Raw genomic sequence first — 20117 nt, forward strand, 5'->3', positions numbered from 1 at the left:
CCACTTCAGGAGCACCTGTCCTACTTCCACTTCGTGGGCCGGATCATGGGCATGGCGGTGTTCCACGGCCACTACATCGACGGCGGCTTCACCCTGCCCTTCTACAAGCAGCTGCTGGGCAAGCCCATCACCCTAGACGACATGGAGTCCGTCGACCCAGACCTGCACAACAGTCTGGTCTGGATCCTGTGAGTTCTCAACCATAAGAGGATACACACACACACACACAAACACACACACACACTCACAGACACACATACACACACACACACACACACACACACACACACACACACACACACACACACACACACACACACACCCTCACTCACACACACACATACACATACACACACACACACACACACGCACCAAAACAACACACTCTTCAGCTACTCACTTGCAATGACGTAAATAGTCTCTATAAACCTGTTTCTGTGTGTGTGTGTGTGTGTGTGTGTGTGTGTGTCTATGACTGTATAGGGATAATGATATCACTGGGGTGCTGGACCACACCTTCTGTGTTGAGCACAACGCATATGGCGAGATCATTCAACACGAGCTCAAGCCTAATGGCAAGAACATCCCCGTCAGCCAAGATAGCAAGAAGGAATATGTCAGGTGAGCACTGGACCTCCATCCTGTCCTCTGGCTTTCTGGGTTACACCTTTGGAGACCTTTCAACTAGAATAGACAGTTAAAGAAGACCAAGCCCCAGGCACGACTTCTGTTTGTTTTAGTTTTGTTTGAGGGAAGTTACAGCAGAGCTGGACACAATAATATCACTTGCTGGATCTGTGCTCCTGTATGTCAGCTGTAGCCCAAAGCCACCTTCCTAATATGTTGTCCTCACAGTGCTTGATCCCTCCCTCAGCCTCTATGTGAACTGGCGTTTCTTCTTAATATGTTGTCCTCACAGTGCTTGATCCCTCCCTCAGGCTCTATGTGAACTGGCGTTTCTTGCGAGGCATTGAAGCTCAGTTCTTGGCACTCCAGAAGGGCTTCAACGAGGTCATTCCTCAGCACCTGCTCAAGGCCTTCGATGAGAAAGAGCTGGAGGTTGGACACATACATACATCTCTCTTGGCTATTATTTCCTAAAGTCAAAGTTCTGCTTTTGGTCTTTGGGCAGCAAGCTTCTGTTTAGTTTAGTTTCATTTAGTAAATGGCAAAAAATATGTTGATCAGCTTTTTATAAAGCTGTGAACAAGTGAAGCATTCTGCTCATGGTCCTCCAAAGATAACCCCAGTAACCTCTCTTGCACTTGTCTCTCATCTTCATCTTCATCTCTCTGCCTTTTTCCCTTTTCTTTCCTCCCCCCCATCTAGCTCATTATCTGTGGTCTGGGTAAGATAGACATTAACGACTGGAAGTCAAACACCCGCCTGAAGCACTGCACGGCAGAGAGCAACATAGTGAAGTGGTTCTGGCGGACCGTGGAGTCCTATGATGAGGAGCGCCGTGCACGGCTGCTTCAGTTTGTCACCGGCTCCTCTAGAGTCCCCCTGCAGGGCTTCAAGGCCCTCCAAGGTAACGAGTAGCACCCTTACGGGAGACACACCACCCATACGGGGGACACACCACCCTTACGGGGGACACACTACCGTTACGGGGGACACACCACCCTTACGGTGGACACACCACCCTTACGGGGGACACTCTCCTCCAAGGTAACGAGCAGCACCCTTACAGGGGACACACCACCCTTACGGGGGACACACCACCCTTACGGGGGGACACAACACCCTTACGGGGGACACACCACCCTTACGGGGGACACTCCACCCTTACAGGGTACACAACACCCTTACGGGGGACACAACACCCTTACAGGGGACACACCACCCTTACGGGGGACACTCTCCTCCAAGGTAACAAGCAGCACCCTTACGGGGGACACATCAACCTTACAGGGGACACACCACCCTTACGGGGGGACACAATAACCTTACAGGGGACACTCTCCTCCAAGGTAACAAGCAGCACCCTTACGGGGGACACATCAACCTTACAGGGGACACACCACCCTTACAGGGGACACACCACCCTTACGGGGGACACTCTCCTCCAAGGTAACAAGCAGCACCCTTACGGGGGACACATCAACCTTACAGGGGACACACCACCCTTATGGGGGACACTCTCCTCCAAGGTAACAAGCAGCACCCTTACGGGAGACACATCAACCTTACAGGGAACACACCACCCTTACAGGGGATAAACCAGTTTTACGTGGGACACTCCACCCCTACGGGGGACACTCCACCCTTACGGGGGATACACAACCGTCACGGGGGACACATCACCCTTACAGGGGACACACCACCCTTACGGGGGACACACCACTCTTACAGGGGACACACCACCCTTACGGGGGACACTCCACCCTTACAGGGGATACACCACCGTCACGGGGGACACACCACCCTTACGGGGGACACTCCACCCTTACAGGGTACACAACACCCTTACGAGGGACACACCACCCTTAAACGGGATACACCACCCTTACGGGGGACACAACACCCTTACAGGGGACACACCACTCTTACAGGGGACACACCACCCTTACGGGGGACACTCTCCTCCAAGGTAACAAGCAGCACCCTTACGGGGGACACAACAACCTTACAGGGGACACACCACCCTTACAGGGGATAAACCAGTTTTACGGGGGACACTCCACCCTTACAAGGGATACACCACCGTCACGGGGGACACATAACCCCTACGGGGTCACTCTCCCTCAGGGGCCAGCCACACAGTGTGGAATAACATGGTTCATGATACAGATACATTTAAAAGATTCTTGCACTTTGAATTTTTTAGCCATTTTACTTAAAGGGGAACGCCATAACCAGCAACTGCAAAACATGGCTAGAGTGTAATGCTATGGGAAAAAAACATCTGGTTTACTGTGCTTTACAAGTGGTTTACTTTGACATCGATGCATGCCCCTTACGATTACATTGGAGCCGCATTGCCAGTTATCATGTTCTTACTCAATACTGTACTGATTAGTATTGGACCCAACGTCCAGTTGAACAAGACTTTCTGAACGTCACATTTGGACCCAAATAGATGGGAAAATAGGACCCAGATAAAAAAATACTAGAGTTCCCCTTTAAATGTAGGCCACACTTGAGAACCTTCACTCACAAATAATTATATTGTATGTGTCATAAGTTTCACTTGGATCAGGTTGTACCAGACTTGTTGCTACAGTTGGTTGCTACAGTTTTACTTTAGGAGAAGATTCCTCATCCTATTGGCTTCCCACAGCAGCCAAAATACCCAACAACTTATCATAAGTGTTATAACATCAGGGTGCACTACAACCGTTATGCCAATACTTAACCAAACTAAACAACAGAGATGTCTTTGTGAGAATTGCACTGGGGTTGGCAAGTGAGCACCTTCATCACTGTTGAATTAGACCAAGACACCTCCAGAGGGCATCCCAGACCCACCCCCCTCCATACTCACCATGGATAAGGATACATGTTAATACCATGGGCAACAAGTGAAACACTTTGAAAGGATTTCACACGCATATCTCAGTGTCTGAGCAATGCACTGTCTAATAATGGATATGTAATCTCATTATGCTATGGCTTGCAACACAGCTATAGTCAAACATAGTCAAATACCAGTAGCAATGCCCTTGTGTGCAAACATTTGGGGTGTATGGGTATTGTTCAAACATTTGGGGTAGGTATTGTTCTAACGTTTGGGATATACGTATGGTATTGTTCAATCAACGATACAGGTTTTTGATACCGAGCCTTCATTGTGTTCCATTAGACCAGTGAAATCTGTGTGCAGGTGTGCAGCATTTCTGTGTATGTGTGTGGAGTTGTGAAGCTCTCTCTTGTATGCAGGGGCTGCTGGGCCAAGACTGTTCACCATTCATCAAATTGATGCAAGCTCAAATAACCTGCCCAAAGCTCACACCTGGTGAGTCCCTGATAGGTCCTCTCATAAGTGACATGCTACCACAGCAGGGTTTCACAATGCCCCATCTTTTGGATGTGTTTGTTCAGCAAAGGTGGCATTATGCAGGTGGTGTCATGCTACAATAATGCTTATTCTGCCATTGCAGCTTTAACCGGATTGACATCCCGCCATACGAAAGCTATGACAAGCTCTGCGACAAGCTTCTCACCGCCATCGAAGAAACCTGCGGCTTTGCTGTGGAGTGATTGGCTGAGTGACCAGCGAGCATTCAGCGGTGACGTGCCATCTAGAGTGATGGGGCTTTGGGATGCACAGACCTGCTTACCAGACCCCCACAATGGGGCGTGCACGCTCCAGACAAACCACCACAGGTCCTGGAGGCAGGCGAAAAGGGCGCAACTAACAAGAACGTCCCGGAACCTGGCGGAACCCTCTACACATAGTCCTCCCAGGGGATCCTGCATCCTTTTTTTCTTCTTCTTTTTAATTTTGTATACATAAAAACAGCATCAGTTTCTAGCTGCTAGTAACTATTTTCTCCTCGTAATGATGCTCTCAGGCTCTTCCTTTGTGTTTTTGTTTTGTAAGTCATTTGTTTTTCTACCATTGAAATCAAATGTGGACAGTTTTCCATACGTGCTGGCACAGAGCCACCACACAGAGCTGCCACCTAGAGCTCCTCTGAACGCTGCTCCCGCACTGTTGCATAAGCTAAAGGCCTACAGTACTACTGCTCTCACTGACCACTTCACCCTCCACCATCCGCTCCCAGAATCAGGGCCACACCCGGAGCCCTGTGGACCAGTTGGTCAGCGTGCATAGCTCCCCCTGCTGGTGAAGACAGGTGAACTCTCATGACTTGCGTTGATAATCTGGTCTCTTTCTGAGGCCAGAGGTGAAGACATGGAGACATTCCATTCTCATTGCTGTCTCTTTCTACACATTTATTAACATGCTTGACGAGATATAAGTTCCTTAAAAAAATGTACGTATGGCTGAGAGAGTGAATGAATGACTATACATAGTTATTTTTATATGATGGGTTGGAAAGGGGATATGGGAATAATTATAGATGTTTAAATTATTACCATTATCCCCCGAAACCTTTTGTTATTTTATAGAAAGAAAAAAAAAAGTAGTTAAACACTTTCAATGAATACATTCAATACATAAAGTTCATCTGTGGAAACCAATTCAATACATAGAGTTCATCTGGGTAAACAAATGTAAAAGTTTTGTGCAAGCATGGAGCCCCTCCAGAAACACTGGATAGAAAAAAAAAGAACAGAATGTTAAAAATAAAGGATAACAAATTAATCATTGCATATTCTACAGTGCCATAGTGGGTTTGGATCTTCCCTAGACAGGGACAAGGCCATCAGCCTGTGGAGATGTTGTATACGCATATAGAGAGTTGTCTGTGTGGGACTGAAGGTCTTCTGGTATTGAAATCCCTGCGTGGTATTTCAGTGGACACAGAGCCATGGCGCTGGCTCCTAGATCCCTCATGCTCTTTGCCTAAGTGGAAAAAGTCCTGAAGCTCATATCACTGGTTCTGTGCAGGGGCGGAGTGGCCATCGGGAGCACCGGGATTTTTCCCGGTCGGCCGGTAGGCCAATAATCTCTCGAGAACCAGCCTGCAGGCCGGCCTTCGCAGCCGTCGCATCAAATTCATGAGCGGCCCATTTGAATATACGTGGAATCCTGGTCCCGGGAAAATCTCTAAATTCTCCGAGAGCTACAGATGTAGTAGTCCAACCACTATTTATAGCACTATTTGTCTCTGTACATCACACCTATGGTGTGTGTCAAACTCACTCCCATCAATCCAACCTTCTGATTTTTGTTTAGCCTCATATATTGATGTAATTCTTTTTATTCAGACGCTCCATTACTTTCATGACCACAAATATAAATTGGCCAGCGATTTAATTCGTTTTTTTTTTGTTGAATGTAGAATAGTCGGTGCAAAGCATCACGGGAAATGCGTATCGTTCTGCCTTTATCAAGTGAACCTAGGGAGATAAATTAGCGGCTATCAGGGAGAGATAGCAGGTGAAGCGGGCCTGATGGAGGGACATAAGAGAAAGGAGAAAGGAGGGGGCAAAAAGGCCAGACTGAAAAAGAGGCGGATGCTGGAGGAAAGTGCATCAAAATGTACAAGAATTACGGATTTATTCAACCAGCCGTCAACTAGGTGCGAGTGAGTTGACATGACACATTGTTGCGAATTAGCATAACATTTGAGCCAATACGGGACGCGATTTGTTCCGTATTTCCATAAGTATATACAAATACACTGTCACTGTCATGTCTGTCACCCACACATCAACTATAAATCTAACAATAATGATCAAAAGCCGCACGTTTGTTTCTGTAGTTGATATATGGGAGGTGGAGGGGATGCGGGTTGGGCCAGTTGTGGGCAGGTTATGGGCCGGTGGTGGGCCGGTGCAGTCAGAATTGTCCCGGTGGATTTTTGTGTCCCACTCCGCCCCTGGTTCTGTGTGTCTAGAAATGGCGCTCCCAGTGGCCATTGTTGTGTATTTGTGTAGGAAGGCCTCCTGCATACATACATGCAGCATGTGTATGACATGTGCCACCTGACTTGGTTCTTGCTGTAGCTCATTGGGTCTCATTTATAAAACGTTCTTACGCACAGAACTGATCTTAGACTGTGCGTGCAATCAAATCCACGTCTAAGTACAGATTAATGAAAACTGTCTTAGACGTAGAAATGGACGTATCTCTACGTCTGGTTTTAGTTCGTGTAAGTACATTTCCTTGTGGCAATACTGGAGTACTACCGTCACCATTTGGGCTAAAGGTGAAAGGCCAAATTAATGTTTCGTTCAATAAAATCAATTAAACTATTAGAATAATTCACACATGAATGAGATTCACGTCTTATAGGTATTCCGTTTTAATTTCAGAAGTGTAAAACATTTCGCTCAAACTTATAGCCTGTACAAAGTCTAATAGTGGCTTAGTTTTCAGTAGGAGATATGGCTGTATTGGCGTTGTTAGAGGATATTGCCAAGTGCGCAATAAGGAGAGAGAGGGGTTTTTTCGTGATCGCGCAGACTTTTTGACACAGGATGATGTATGGCTGATAAGCAGGTACCGCTTGCCGAAAGCGTTGTGCCCAAATGGCCTGTCGTCTACAGAGGCGCACCAGATGCACCCAGGCCATACACGTTCAGGTTTTGTCCGTTCTTGGATTCCTGGCTACAGGAACGTTCCGATGAGAAATTGGAGACCAGTCGAGCAGTCGGGGATTTCCTGCGTAAAACAGGGTTCCCAATGTATTCTCATCCAGATTGCGCACACTCAGACAGCCTAGGAAGCCCACTTAAATACAGCACATGCCCGTGCGCGGGCGGTAGTGGAGCGCACCAAAGCCATGGTTCTGCTGACGCAGATGCGGCTTCTGGTGCTGCTCGTGCCACAGGTTCTTTCTTGCTTGCCATTGTCACGGAGAGTTTGTGCATTGAGGATGCACTCTGTTTGTGCATTGATAATATGCTAATTAGATTAAATAGGGGCGTTGTGAGGGCGGAGATTCAGTTGCGCACAATTCCACGACCATTTGTGATTTATAACCGAAGGATTGGCATACACGTGTTTTTTTGTGTGTACGTCCGTTTTCTGTGGATCTCACTTACGCTCATTTCAGAAAATGTCTTGTGTAGGATGGTTTCTACGCAACTTTTTATAAATGAGGCCCATTGGGCTTATGCCCATTTACACAGACTACATACACTTCACCAACAGTGCATTTGCCCCATACATGGCACGGGGTAAATAGGATCATATTTTAAAATGAAGGGCCTAAAAAAGCAGGATACTGTGTATGTCACACACGGCACAGTAAAAGCCACTGAAGAGTTGTAATTGAGGCTGCCGCGGAACTCAATTGGGAGGTCACCGTTTGGCAATGTCCAATGTTTTGAAAGAACAGTGTTTTCCATCAACACCAATGGACTCCTGGGGCCTTGAGGAAGCAGGCATTTCACATCCCACACATCAGTAATATCCTTAAGTGTATTTGACATCCTACACATCAGTAATATCCATAAGTGTATTTCTTCCAACCCTTAAAGAGAAGACAGAGACGCCAAGCTTCCATTGATGGCGGATCTCGATTTTCACATGGTTCACGTCAAACTTTTTGTTTTTCCTGTGAATTTTTTGATGACATTAAAACTGATCATGCAGACATCACTGTCACTGAAGCTCTTTAGTCTGTATTTTAAATTTGACAGACGTAACTGTACCCATTTTCATCAGAATAAAATAAGATTATTGTATTTATTTTCTCTCATAAGCTCATGTACATGGTTGAATGTTGTGGAATTTTTGCCTGTCTATAGGAATTTGTTAATCACAGACTCTTCTGAAGGTTTGTATACACTCAACAAATTATGCATCTTGGCCTCCTTTTTTTATAAGACTATTCAAGTTGAAACTGTTTTGATGCCTCTGAATTTATAAATGTGGAAGTGTTCTGAGATGGTGCTGTGTACAGTTATAGAAGGTTGTGTTCATATGTGGATCACAGAATCTGTAATTTATCTTTACTTAACTTAAATGGAAAGATATACAAAAATAACAAAGAGCATTTTACACACATTCAGACTTTGCTGTAAATATTAAGCAACTTCTTGTTAACAAATGGTATATGGACTTTATAATTTTATATTCATTTTCATTTATGTCCTGTGCACAGAAACCGATCCCTTTTTACCTTTTTTTTAACAGTAACATTGTCTTTTGGCTACATCTTACCGCTGCTTCCTCAGTGGCCATTGGCTCATTTTCTTAACAAGTCCTAAACTAGCATGATACACTTGATACAAAGGACTCTTAATCTCATAGAGTTGACTGGTGCAATTTGTTGTCCGTAAAACACTATCATTTTTGTAAGAGTATTTTATTTTATTGTGTATTTAGTTCTAATTAAACTTGCCTTTGTCTTGGGTGTAAGGCACTTTTGAGCTTCTGCTTGTGTGTTTTGTTTTGGTGTGTGCAGGAACAGGAATGTATGTTCCTTTAATCATCCATATCTAGATTTAGACAAAGGTATGTATGATGTCCACACCTTTCTATTGCTTTTACTGTCATTGCACTGGTACTGTTATCTGTTATTGAATACAATTGCCTTACAGCATGCAGTTTGTGATGAGTCCTATTTGACTGATTTCTTAAGATCAGTTCTGAACATGACAGGTGATTTGTGTTGGTCTTTGGAGGACCCCTGAATCAGACTAGTCCATGAAGCGCATCACAAAACTCCCTCAACAATTTTGCAGCCAGAAATGTTTCTGCTCAACGGCACAGTGGATGCAGTAAAGGTAATAATAAGCTGCTTTGTTGGTTTGAAACTGGTGCGTTTCTTCAGGTGTTTTTGAGGTGGTGTTGGCCTTTGTGTCTCAAGCCCCTCCCCCAGTCTTTCAGATTCAATCCCCCAGTCATCCCAGAGTCCCTTCACCCTCCTCATGTTGATGGTCTGTGATTAACACCTTTTCTCCAATCAATTCACCAACTCACCTCAGTCACACGCATCACACCTTTGGTGATTTAAATAGCCACTGTCAAGCACAGGCCTTTGTCCCTGACCCCACTGTAAGACCAGGTCATGGTGAGACTTGAGCTTTGGATTCAATTGGGATTGTATTGCCTGAACATTAATTATGTAATATGTTCACCCACTGGTGGACACTGATATTAGAAGAGGGAAGTTCCTCATAAATAATGAATTGTCACTCAAGGCATATTATCCCATCTAATACTGGAATAGTGAGGACGCATGATAACTGAATTACACAAAATGCCCATTACAAGATTGTCTTGTACAGCTCCAATGAGGGGTTAACAGTGAGAGTACAATAACATAAAAGAGAGTACACAAAATGGAAAAGGCATCTGAAGTCTGCAAATGCAAAGACGGACACAATCTTGCATACACTGTAAAATGTTACCAGAGTTTTACAATATTTTACTGATATATTTCACAATAAATCATCGTAATGTTACTTTACAGGCTTTACCTGTAATAATCACAATATCATGTTGTAATGTAGACTTTACTGTGAAGTCAATGTAGACACAGTAAGTTACTGTGAAAAAAACGATACCGGGATTTCACAGCATTGTATAGGGTTATTTCACAGTAAAATACTCTATTCAAATCATCCTTTGAGATAACCCAATACATTACTGTAAATTTGAATTGCACTTGAACTACGCTGTATTGTGGGTTCAAGAAGAGACAGTTGGATCCACGGTGACTACAGACGCAGGCAGCACATGATAGAAGAGCGCAAAGGTAGATACAGCACATGAGCTAGAAGATAAAGGTAAGGTTGACAGAGAGCTTGTCACAACTCTATAATAATAACGTTTTAATAACGTTCGTTGTCTGGGTTAGTAAATGAACGATCTTTTGGATCAAGGTCAGGTCACTTAATGAACCACTTTTTAAGACATTCCAAAAGCTGTTTTCTCCGTGAAGCTTTGCCTCACATAGAAGAAACTTATCTTTGTAAAATTCTAATTGTGAGTTTCCATTTAACCTTAATGGTCTCCACATGTCAATTTTAGTCATAGTGTGTTAGTTATTTGACGGAGAATACTCGAATTAGCGTGAAAGTTAAAGGAAGCTAACGTTAGCCTCCAGCTGCAGCAACCAGCTAAGTCATTTTAAACCATTTTTCCCCGCGAAGATTTTCCTCACAGACAAGTAATGTATAGTTGTTTTGGATGTGTAGTTGTTTTGGAAAGCTCAAATGATGTGTTCTCATTTAATGCTGTCCACATGTCCAGGTATAGAGTGTGTAATTCGACTGAGAATACACAAATAAGCGTGACAGTTATAGTAAGCTAACGTTAGCCTCCAGCTAAGTCATTTTAAAGCCATTTTCCCCGCCAAGATTTTCCTCACAGACAAGTAATGTATAGTTGTTTTGGAAAGCTCAAATGATGTGTTCTCAATAAATATTCTCCACGTGTCCAGGTATAGAGTGTGCTATTCGACTGAGAATACACAAATTAGCGTGAAAGTTAAAGTAAACGTTAGCCTCCAGATGCAGCAACTAGGCTATGTAATTTCAAAGGAGCTAATTTTAGCCTCCTTATTTGCGTTGCTTATATCAATCTTGCTTGGCTTTCAATACTAACTTATTTGGTGCATGTGCATGTGCCTTGGATAAACAATGCCATATTAAATCTGTAAAACTGAAAGTTGTCTTTGCTTATTGTTTACAGGTGCTTCTTGGGCATCAACCCAGAGCAAGGCTCGAAGAAGAGGCGTGGAGGGATAAATGCAAATGTCAGCAGAAAAAGGAGAAAGCTTGTCGACTTCGAGTGGTCATTGTAAAATTTTTGTAATTGCATTTAATTTTTGTTTATATTGTATGTGTTCCGAAGTTTTGTTTATATTTTATATGGTCTGAAGACAGACAGAGTTATTTAGGAGAGTCTACGTTCTGGAGTGTTGTGTGTAATTTGAGTGTTTTAAACTTTTTTCATTGTGAATTAGGATATTGATTAATGAATTTGATGTGTTTTTAACTTTTGCTATTTGTATTTGGGTTTTGAGTTCTAGGGTTAGGGTATTGAGTAATGAATTTGACATGTTTCAAACCTTCAGTAATTGTTATGTAATTGGGTATTGATTTTTTTTGCGTGTTTTTAAACCTTTTTTATTGTAATGTATTTAGGTATTGAATAATAAATATGACGTGTTTTAATAAGTAATGAATTTAAAAAGTTAAAATTAGTATTGTCTTTGTTCTTGCTTTGACTTTTAATTTAGCAAATCCAAAGCACATTTGTGTGATAAAATCACAGTTAACAAGTCAAATGTGCAGTACTTAAATTGTAAATGTACAGTATAATGTACTAGTTGCATAACTTAAGTTTTACAGTAAAAAATACTGTAAATTATATACAGCAAGACGATGTAATTCCACAGCTACATACTGCCAAATCACAGTAATCCAATGGCATTAAACTGAAATTACAATATACTGCTGTAGTTGCATTGCATTGCATTTTACTGTGAAATTTTTACAGTGCATTACTGTAAAACATGTGCAGTAAATTACTGTAAAATATTTACAATAAATTACCGTGAAATGAATGCAATTATTAGCCAGTAGTTTACTGTAAAATTACGGTGAAATATTTTACAGTGTAGATAAGAACCTTTCAGGTGGGACATTTGACTTGCCTTCAGTGATAAAACATGATCAGCAATAAAGTCTTAAAGAAGTCAATAGAAGTTGTCGTGACCAGAGATGTTGGTCTAAAGGTAGTCTACACAACTACAACGTTTCAGTGTAGTACAAACACATTCTGCAAGCTTGATACGCACAGCTCGTTAACCCACAGCTTCTTTTATAGCAAGCTGGCCATATTGCTCTAACTGAAGGCGTGTCGGTTTAGTGGTGATCATTTGTCATTTCAGTCTGGTCTGAAAAAGCCATGAGGCCCCAGTAGACAGGCAATTGTTCAAAAAGGCAAACAGACAGCAGGCAGGGATAGTGGCACATAACAAAACAGCATATGAGGTCTACAGAACGTTTACAAAAACGTTAAGTCAGTACGTGGGTGTCTGAAACGGTTTAAATGTTAGTAGAGCTTTCAACGTTTTGTAGGGACCAGTGCAAGTTATCTGACCATTTCTTTAGAAATCTATAAGATAATTTCTTTATTAATTTGAGAGGCACACATTGTCATTTTTAAGGTCGATCATGTTCAAGGATCGCACTTGAAAAAGTGCCCTCCGGAGATTGATGACGCACGTTACCATCGCGCGAGTTGTCGTTTCCTGTTCCCATAAAAGCCAGCTGTTCGCTCGCATTTACCGGCATTCGAAGCACCATCACTACCGACCGGAAAGGTGTCGGATATTCGGAATAGTTTACTTGTATTTATTTTATTTAAGGTTTTCTTTGAGTTATCAAAATGCCTGGATATTCTGACAGAGATCGTGGAAGTGAAAGAAGGTAACGATACTTGTCATTTATTCTGTTAAACGTTCCTTTTTCCGTTACATCTGCTGTGTTTGTTATCTCGCGGTTCCTCGTCAATTAGCATAGCTAGCTAACTTGGCTAAAGTGAGTTATAATACATTTATTCGTTGTTCTGTTCAAGTTTTCGTGACCTGAGTAACGACAACATCCATAGTCAATTTATCAGAAAGCGTATTTTCCGAATTGATTTTTATTGACGGTAAGAAAAGCGTAAGTAGCTGAAAAGCTACCGGCTGGCATGTGGCCAGAAAGCTAATGTTAGCGACCAGGCTAAACCTAAACCTCAATTACACGGGAACGCTAGAGATGTGAACGTTTGCTATCAATTACATCAATCATATTGGATATGAAGCCAATTGTAGCCAATCTTCAAATAAACTAAATATGATCATCTTGAAGAACAAGGCCGCAGTGTCGCCATGTGGCAGTAATGGATGCTGATCCAAAATGCCGGCCGGGTCTTTGTTTCCTGGTTGGTAAGAATTAAAATGGCAGCGGCCTAACGCGGTCCTCGTCGAAAAGAAAAGCTACAATCCCGGACTGGCGGAAATATCATATTTTAAGCATGTAGTTTCCGATTCGGCTTCCGCACCATGTTAATGCGTGTTTAAATGCATCTCAAAGGCCTCTAGCAAGCTACAGCTTGTTGGTTGGTTAGCATTAGCTAGCAAAATGGGCCAACACGAGGATTATACAACACTTTCATGAGTGACATATGAACACCGTCATGCTGAATTGCAGTTAAGAAATCAGTGCTTGACTTTTTACTATATACTTTGTTCCACTAGATATGGTAGCAGCCCCCCGCGCTTTGGAGGCAACCGAGGAGGAGGCGGCGGCGGAGGCAGATATGGTGGCAACGACCGTTTTGGAGGCGGCCGGGGAGGAGGAGGCCAGGGAAAGAAGTTTGGCAATCCTGGTGAAGGGCTGCGGAAGAAACACTGGAACCTAGACGAATTGCCGAAGTTTGAGAAGAACTTCTACAAAGAACACCCCGATGTTACACACAGAAACCCGGTATGTAACTTGCCCACTTGTTTCTGCTGGTCTGGGCCCCTCGTGAAATGTTACCTAATGGTTTAGGGAATGCAGCACTCGCACATGTCCAAGGGTCATGTGTTAGATCCAACATTGGTTGGATCAAGGCTAACGGTTTCTTTTCCCTTACAGCAAGAACTGGAACAGTTCAGGAGGACCAATGAGGTGACTGTGAAGGGCAGAGACTGCCCCAATCCCATCCTACAGTTCTATGAAGCCAGTTTCCCCAGTAAGTACCTGGATCATTTTGGCAGTTCGGTATTAACATGTATAGGACGTGACCTGAACTAAAGTCCCCTCTCTTTTAGCGTATGTGATGGATGTAATCAACAAACAGAACTGGCCCAATCCAACACCTATCCAGTCTCAGGGTTGGCCTTTGGCTCTGAGTGGGAAGGATATGGTTGGCATTGCACAGACTGGATCAGGAAAAACCCTCTCTGTAAGTAGCTGGAACATGGACCCTGACAAATGTTAAACATGTAGTGTTTGGTATGCCTCTACAGAGTGATTACCTTCTGCTTTTCTCTTACAGTATCTTCTGCCTGCAATTGTTCACATTAACCATCAACCATTCCTGGAGCGTGGAGATGGTCCTATTGTAAGTACACTACAGTAAGGGGAATGGAAATGACATGTTATCTTTACTAGTTATTAATTTAGGTTAGATTGACTTGTGTTGACTTTTTGGCCACCATTCTGTCTACAGTGTTTAGTTCTGGCCCCTACCCGAGAGCTTGCACAGCAAGTCCAGCAGGTGGCAGCAGAGTACGGCAGAGCTTCTCGTCTCAAGTCTACCTGCATCTATGGAGGGGCACCTAAGGGACCCCAGATTCGTGACTTGGAGAGAGGTATGTCTGGCTTTGAATAATTAAACGGGCATCTTCAAAATATTTAAAAAATTGAATAGTTGATTTTAAGTGTATGTATTGCCTGGAACTTCAACACACTGTTATTGTGTCCGTCTCTTCCTTCTAGGAGTGGAAATTTGTATTGCCACACCAGGAAGACTGATTGACTTCTTGGAGGTTGGCAAGACTAACCTGCGTCGCTGCACTTACCTTGTGCTGGATGAGGCTGACAGAATGCTGGACATGGGCTTCGAGCCCCAGATCCGCAAGATTGTTGATCAGATCAGGGTAAGTTTGCCCCCCCTATTTTCAGTCCTGACTTGGCAATAACAGTACTGAATGAATATTTGTAAATGCAGGAAAACAATTTTCTGTTTTCTGAAAACCTCGATAATTGGGCTGTTGTATGCTAACTTTTTATCTCTTCCTCTAGCCTGACAGGCAGACCCTCATGTGGAGTGCCACCTGGCCCAAAGAGGTCAGGCAGCTAGCTGAGGACTTCCTGCGGGATCATGTGCAAATCAACGTGGGCGCCCTGCAGCTGACCGCCAACCACAACATTCTGCAGATTGTTGACGTCTGCAATGACGCAGAGAAGGATAACAAGTAAGTAACCCACCCATGCCACCCTTACAATCCCATTGAATAATACCAGAGGGGTTCACCATGCTACCCTGATAATCCCATTGAATAATACCAGAGGGGTTCACCATGTTCTGTTGCTTCAAGGGCAGATGTGCCACTTTCACTCAGGCTCCCATACTAAATCAAGGCTTGTTTGTAGGACAGTTGTAGCTCTTGGTGTCAAACATATATATATGGGTATTTGAATAGAATTGAAATGGGTTTAATTTCTTAGGCTGCTTCGTCTTCTGGAGGAGATCATGAGTGAGAAAGAGAACAAGACCATCATTTTTGTCGAGACCAAGAGACGGTGTGATGAGCTGACCAGGCGGATGAGGAGGGATGGGTAAGTCCTGTCCAGTGTTGGTCTCTGTGAGGTGCTGAATAGGCCCCCTGTCTTGTCCTGCTGCTGATGGCAATATAAGTATCAACACACTAAATGTTTTTTCTGGACTTCGATTTCTTTAGATGGCCAGCAATGGGCATTCATGGTGACAAGAGCCAACAGGAGAGAGACTGGGTTCTCAATGGTATGATACTGCATTTTCTTTCTATGTCTGGATATAGGTAGATGAGCTGTAACTCGATTTTATGTTTGGAACTTAAACAATTTTTTTTGCCTTTCAGAGTTTAAACACGGCAAAGCTCCCATAATGATTGCCACAGACGTCGCATCCAGGGGTCTCGGTCAGTACCACCATTCACTGCCAGCAACTCCAGCACCTTATTTACATTTTCCCTAAATAAGCCTGGGTCCTTCACTCTGTAACACCTCTGCTGTCTTGAGTTTTTCTCCTGTGCCCTGAAGGCTGCAGACTTGATGGCAGGGCGTTGGCATGACAAGCCGCTGGCCGCGTGGAGAGGGAGGAGTATGTTTGAGGTGGCGTCTGTGTGACTGCGGGTATCCAGTGACTCTGAGGAGGTGTGGCATTTTGTACGCGCGTCCCTAACTCCAGAGGAGAAGGAGGCTGTGATCCAGCCTGCTCCCCTTCCTCTTTCGCACCGCTTCTGTTCTCAATCCACGCCCCTTAACAGCTTTTTTCTTGCACAACAAGGAGATAGCATTTCAGACTTTTGGGAGCCTCGGTTGGGCGTTCTTGTAATAAGACAGTGACAGCTTTTCCCGCGTTTTTTTTGAGAACGGGTGCTTAATTCCGATGTCGTTTGCCTACCTCCCTATTGAATGGTCACTGGCTGCTGCGCTAAGCGGGAACGTAGATGCCAATCCAGGACTTCCTCCTTGCCTCTGCCAGTCATGTCGAGTCCTGCCAGAGAGAGACCTGCTCCTCCTTTGTCACTGGTGTGTGTGGAATTAAGAACTTGCCAAATACCGGACTGGGTCAAAAAACCACCTGAAACCAGGTGGTTGAGAAATGCTAACGAGAAGCCCGCGTTGTCTGCGGGCCTCAGTTGGTTTCTGGACCGTCCAGTCCTGGCAAGCCACTCCAGAGGTGGGCCTTCTAAGTAAGCAAGTGTCCCATGCTTACCTCTGGATCCCATGCCCTCACATGGAAGAGGCCTTCACTGCACATCTTGGAACTTTAACTTTTATATTTGACATACTGAATTTGTGATTGACTTAGGGATCTAACTTGTATTTCTCTATCACAGATGTGGAAGACGTGAAGTTCGTTATCAACTATGACTACCCCAACAACTCTGAAGATTATATTCACCGCATCGGCCGCACGGCGCGTAGTCAGAAGACTGGAACAGCCTACACCTTCTTCACTCCTGGCAACATGAAGCAGGCAGGAGACCTCATCTCTGTCCTTCGCGAGGCCAATCAGGCCATCAACCCCAAACTCATCCAGATGGCGGGGGACAGAGGAGGTAAATCCAATTGGTGAGATACAAGAACTGTGGTTAAGCTGCAGGCCATTTTTCCATTCCTCATCCTTCTTTCCCTTCCCTTCCCTCTCTGTGGGTTTGGTTAGGGCATGAATTGGTGGGTGTGGTGCCACCATTTCTGCCAGCTGATTCACAGGGCTTTTGGGCTATTGTGTTCTGACTTTGTGTTAGAGGCAGTCATTTGGTTTGAGAGCTTCAATTGGTTCTCACTGATGCTTCCTGGACACACACTTTCTACTTGAGCACTTAACTTGCTCATTCTAGAAACTCTTGAGAATTCCATTTAATGACTTGTCTTTAGTGGGGCACTCTTGACTGCATGATCTGATCGCTTGTCTGTCTTGTGTTGCAGGTCGAGGCCGGGGAGGCAGAGGTGGGCATGATCGGGACCGATACTCAAGTGGAAGGCGAGACTTTGGCAGCTTCAGGGACCGCGACAACGACCGGGGCTATGACAACGGACCAAAGAAAGCCTTTGGCAACAAAACTCAAAACGGAGGGGGATACGGCTCAAATGGCAGTTTCAATGGCAGTGGGGGCAACTCCTATGGTGGTGGTTATAGCAGCAATGGACAGTCCAACCATGGCATTCCGTTTGTGGGCCAAAACTTCCAGAATCAGCAGTTTGGGGGGGTCAACCAGGCAGGGGCACTTCAGAATGGCATGAACCAATCACAGTTCCCATTTAATCCCCAGCAACAGCCACCCCAACCAATGGCGCAGCCACTGATGCCCTTCCCTCCCATGCCTCCATCTTTCCCTCAGTAAAGCGCACAGTCTTGTTCTTGTATCTTCCTTTGTCTTATGAGTTCTCTATTGTTTCAAATGAAAGTGTTTTTACTTGGCTGTCTAAGCAGTCGATCTGATCTTTTTCCTGGTCCAAGGCTGCAGAGCAGCAGTAGTGATGGTGCACTTTTTTTTTTATTGTCATTATTTAGTTTTCTGTTGACCATTTTATTGTTACATTCCTAAGTAACTTGAGTCTGGTTATTTTGTACTAGTGACTGCAACCTGTGGGTATTTACACCTGTAAAGTTTTACATAATCTTTATCTGGAGGCCCTGCTTGGCCTTCTAAATAAATTCAAAAAGGCAACTTGTTTCCTTGTGTTTGTTTGTCATGGTGGTGCTCTGTGTGTGATGGTGGAGCAGGGGGTGGTTTAAGCATTTGGGTCACCCAATGGGGTTTAGAAATGGGAGCTTTAGAGTGGTTCATTAATGCGTTGTGGGTTGGCACTCTTGTATTAGTTGTGGGGGACAACATGGTTGATTTAATTCTGGAGATAACCTATAGGGTGGGTGTCTGAAGGTTATTATTTGATTGAGGTTAGTAAAATGTGTCCAATTCATGTGGAGCCACATTGCTATTTCTGGTGATCACTTGATGTGCTGCTGAGCTGGTTGTGCAGCATGCTCCTGTTTGCCTAACTCTTCAGCCAGCATTTTGCACAGGCGCTTACTGTGGACATGACTCATCTGCTGTCATCTTTTCAGCCCCTCAGAGGCACAGCCTGAGCATGGGAACTGGTTGTCCCTGTCTGGAGGATTATGGGAGCCTTAAGGTTTGGATATCAGCCAAGGCAGGTACTTTCACATCATTGGCATCCTTGAATGAGGGGATGCAGTCAATTGAATGCTTCCACTAGGTCCAGTTAATAATCAGGTCTTTCATGTGTGAACTACAGATGATGTGCAGTTGTGGGTTAAGAGTGCATTATCTTTTAGATAAGTCCACCATCCTGTTTGAACCAGCTGACTAAAGAGTCGTCTTTTAATAATTGTGTCCATAGCACCCTTAATGAACTGCTTTTACGCGCCTAGGACCTGAACCATATAGAGCAAGAACATATGTAACCGTAGTAAGGAAAAGTGCCATTTCACTTTTAACAGGAAGTATTGCGCAGAAACCAGTCCAAGGCAGGAGGGCCCAACAGCAGAAGGCTGGCCTGGAGCTCAGGAAAGCTTCAGTGCCGCACCCTGGCCTGAGGATCATCAGTGAAACCGCACCTACACACAAGCATTTATTTAAAAAGCATGATTTTCGACTTAAACTCTTGCCTTGATGTACCCTTCTTAAAACAATTATACATTTTATTGAAGCAGCAATACAGAGTTCTGTTCCAAAACTAGTAGGCTAACTACCTAAAAGGAAGGCAAAAACCTTGCAAACACCAGCTGACAGTGATAGAAGCTTACCAACAGACTAACTGGTGTCTTTAGACAGTTTACCTGGCAATGTCTTGCGTGTGATTTCTTTTCTTCCATTTTTGCAGGGTGTACCAGCCCCTTACACAGAACTACATAGGAAATATCCTGGATGACTGGTGGGGAAGACACAGGTGTTTATCAGTCCTTCATATATACTATCTAAATGAATTTGAGGATGGTACCTAAACTAGTTGCCTATAAAACCATATCTCAAAAAGTGTCAAATTGTTGCATAGTGTTACTTTAAGTGCCATTTACTGTTGCTGATCTAATTTGGGTTTGGACTGTATTAAGAAGGCACCTAACGGCTGGTGATACATGATCCCTTAATCATTTTGAGACTATATCGTGATGATTCAGGAATGGTTTCCTCAGTTTGTTTTGGAGGTCTGTCAAGTGTGTCAATCATTGTTTGGAGTGCCACACCTGTTATGTGACCTGTGGACGCCAAGGGAGCGGCCCACCAATGCACGCTTTGTGTACACAATGCAACATAGTTTTGCGGTCATGATAATCCTGAATGGCCGGAAAATATGCCCGGTATCTTTTG

The 20117-nt window shown here is 44.1% G+C and overlaps 2 protein-coding genes across 4 annotated transcripts in view; both read left to right on the forward strand.

Moving 5' to 3' along the window:
* Positions 1–4203, forward strand: part of LOC308379357 (E3 ubiquitin-protein ligase SMURF2-like) — a gene marked incomplete at its 3' end in the record, with an annotated part of 84148 nt that extends 79945 nt beyond the window's left edge. The window contains exons 14-19 of the mRNA XM_080856453.1: positions 10–188; positions 484–621; positions 939–1059; positions 1330–1531; positions 3883–3958; positions 4104–4203. Of these exons, the coding sequence (XP_080712579.1) occupies positions 10–188; positions 484–621; positions 939–1059; positions 1330–1531; positions 3883–3958; positions 4104–4203 (816 nt within the window). The remainder of the gene's footprint in view (positions 1–9; positions 189–483; positions 622–938; positions 1060–1329; positions 1532–3882; positions 3959–4103) is intronic.
* An 8627-nt stretch (positions 4204–12830) lies between these two features.
* Positions 12831–18445, forward strand: ddx5 (DEAD (Asp-Glu-Ala-Asp) box helicase 5; the record flags this gene model as incomplete). 3 transcript variants are annotated; one of them, XM_080855875.1, is made up of 13 exons in its annotated part: positions 12831–12969; positions 13785–14013; positions 14167–14263; positions 14343–14476; positions 14570–14635; positions 14744–14885; positions 15013–15173; positions 15319–15491; positions 15745–15855; positions 15978–16039; positions 16137–16196; positions 17121–17342; positions 17713–18445. In XM_080855875.1, the coding sequence occupies exons 1-13, from the start codon at positions 12929–12931 to the stop codon at positions 18126–18128; spliced, it is 1914 nt and encodes a 637-aa protein (XP_080712001.1). In that variant the 5' UTR covers positions 12831–12928. The 3 variants fall into 3 exon arrangements, with proteins under 3 accessions (XP_080712001.1, XP_080712002.1, XP_080712003.1); XM_080855876.1 differs by having other exon boundaries at positions 17121–17355; positions 17713–17891; XM_080855877.1 differs by lacking the exon at positions 17713–18445 and having other exon boundaries at positions 17121–17359.
* Between the last annotated feature and the right edge of the window lie 1672 nt (positions 18446–20117).

This window comes from Sprattus sprattus, assembly GCF_963457725.1.
Source record: "Sprattus sprattus genome assembly, chromosome: 18".
Taxonomy (NCBI): Eukaryota; Metazoa; Chordata; class Actinopteri; order Clupeiformes; family Clupeidae; genus Sprattus; species Sprattus sprattus.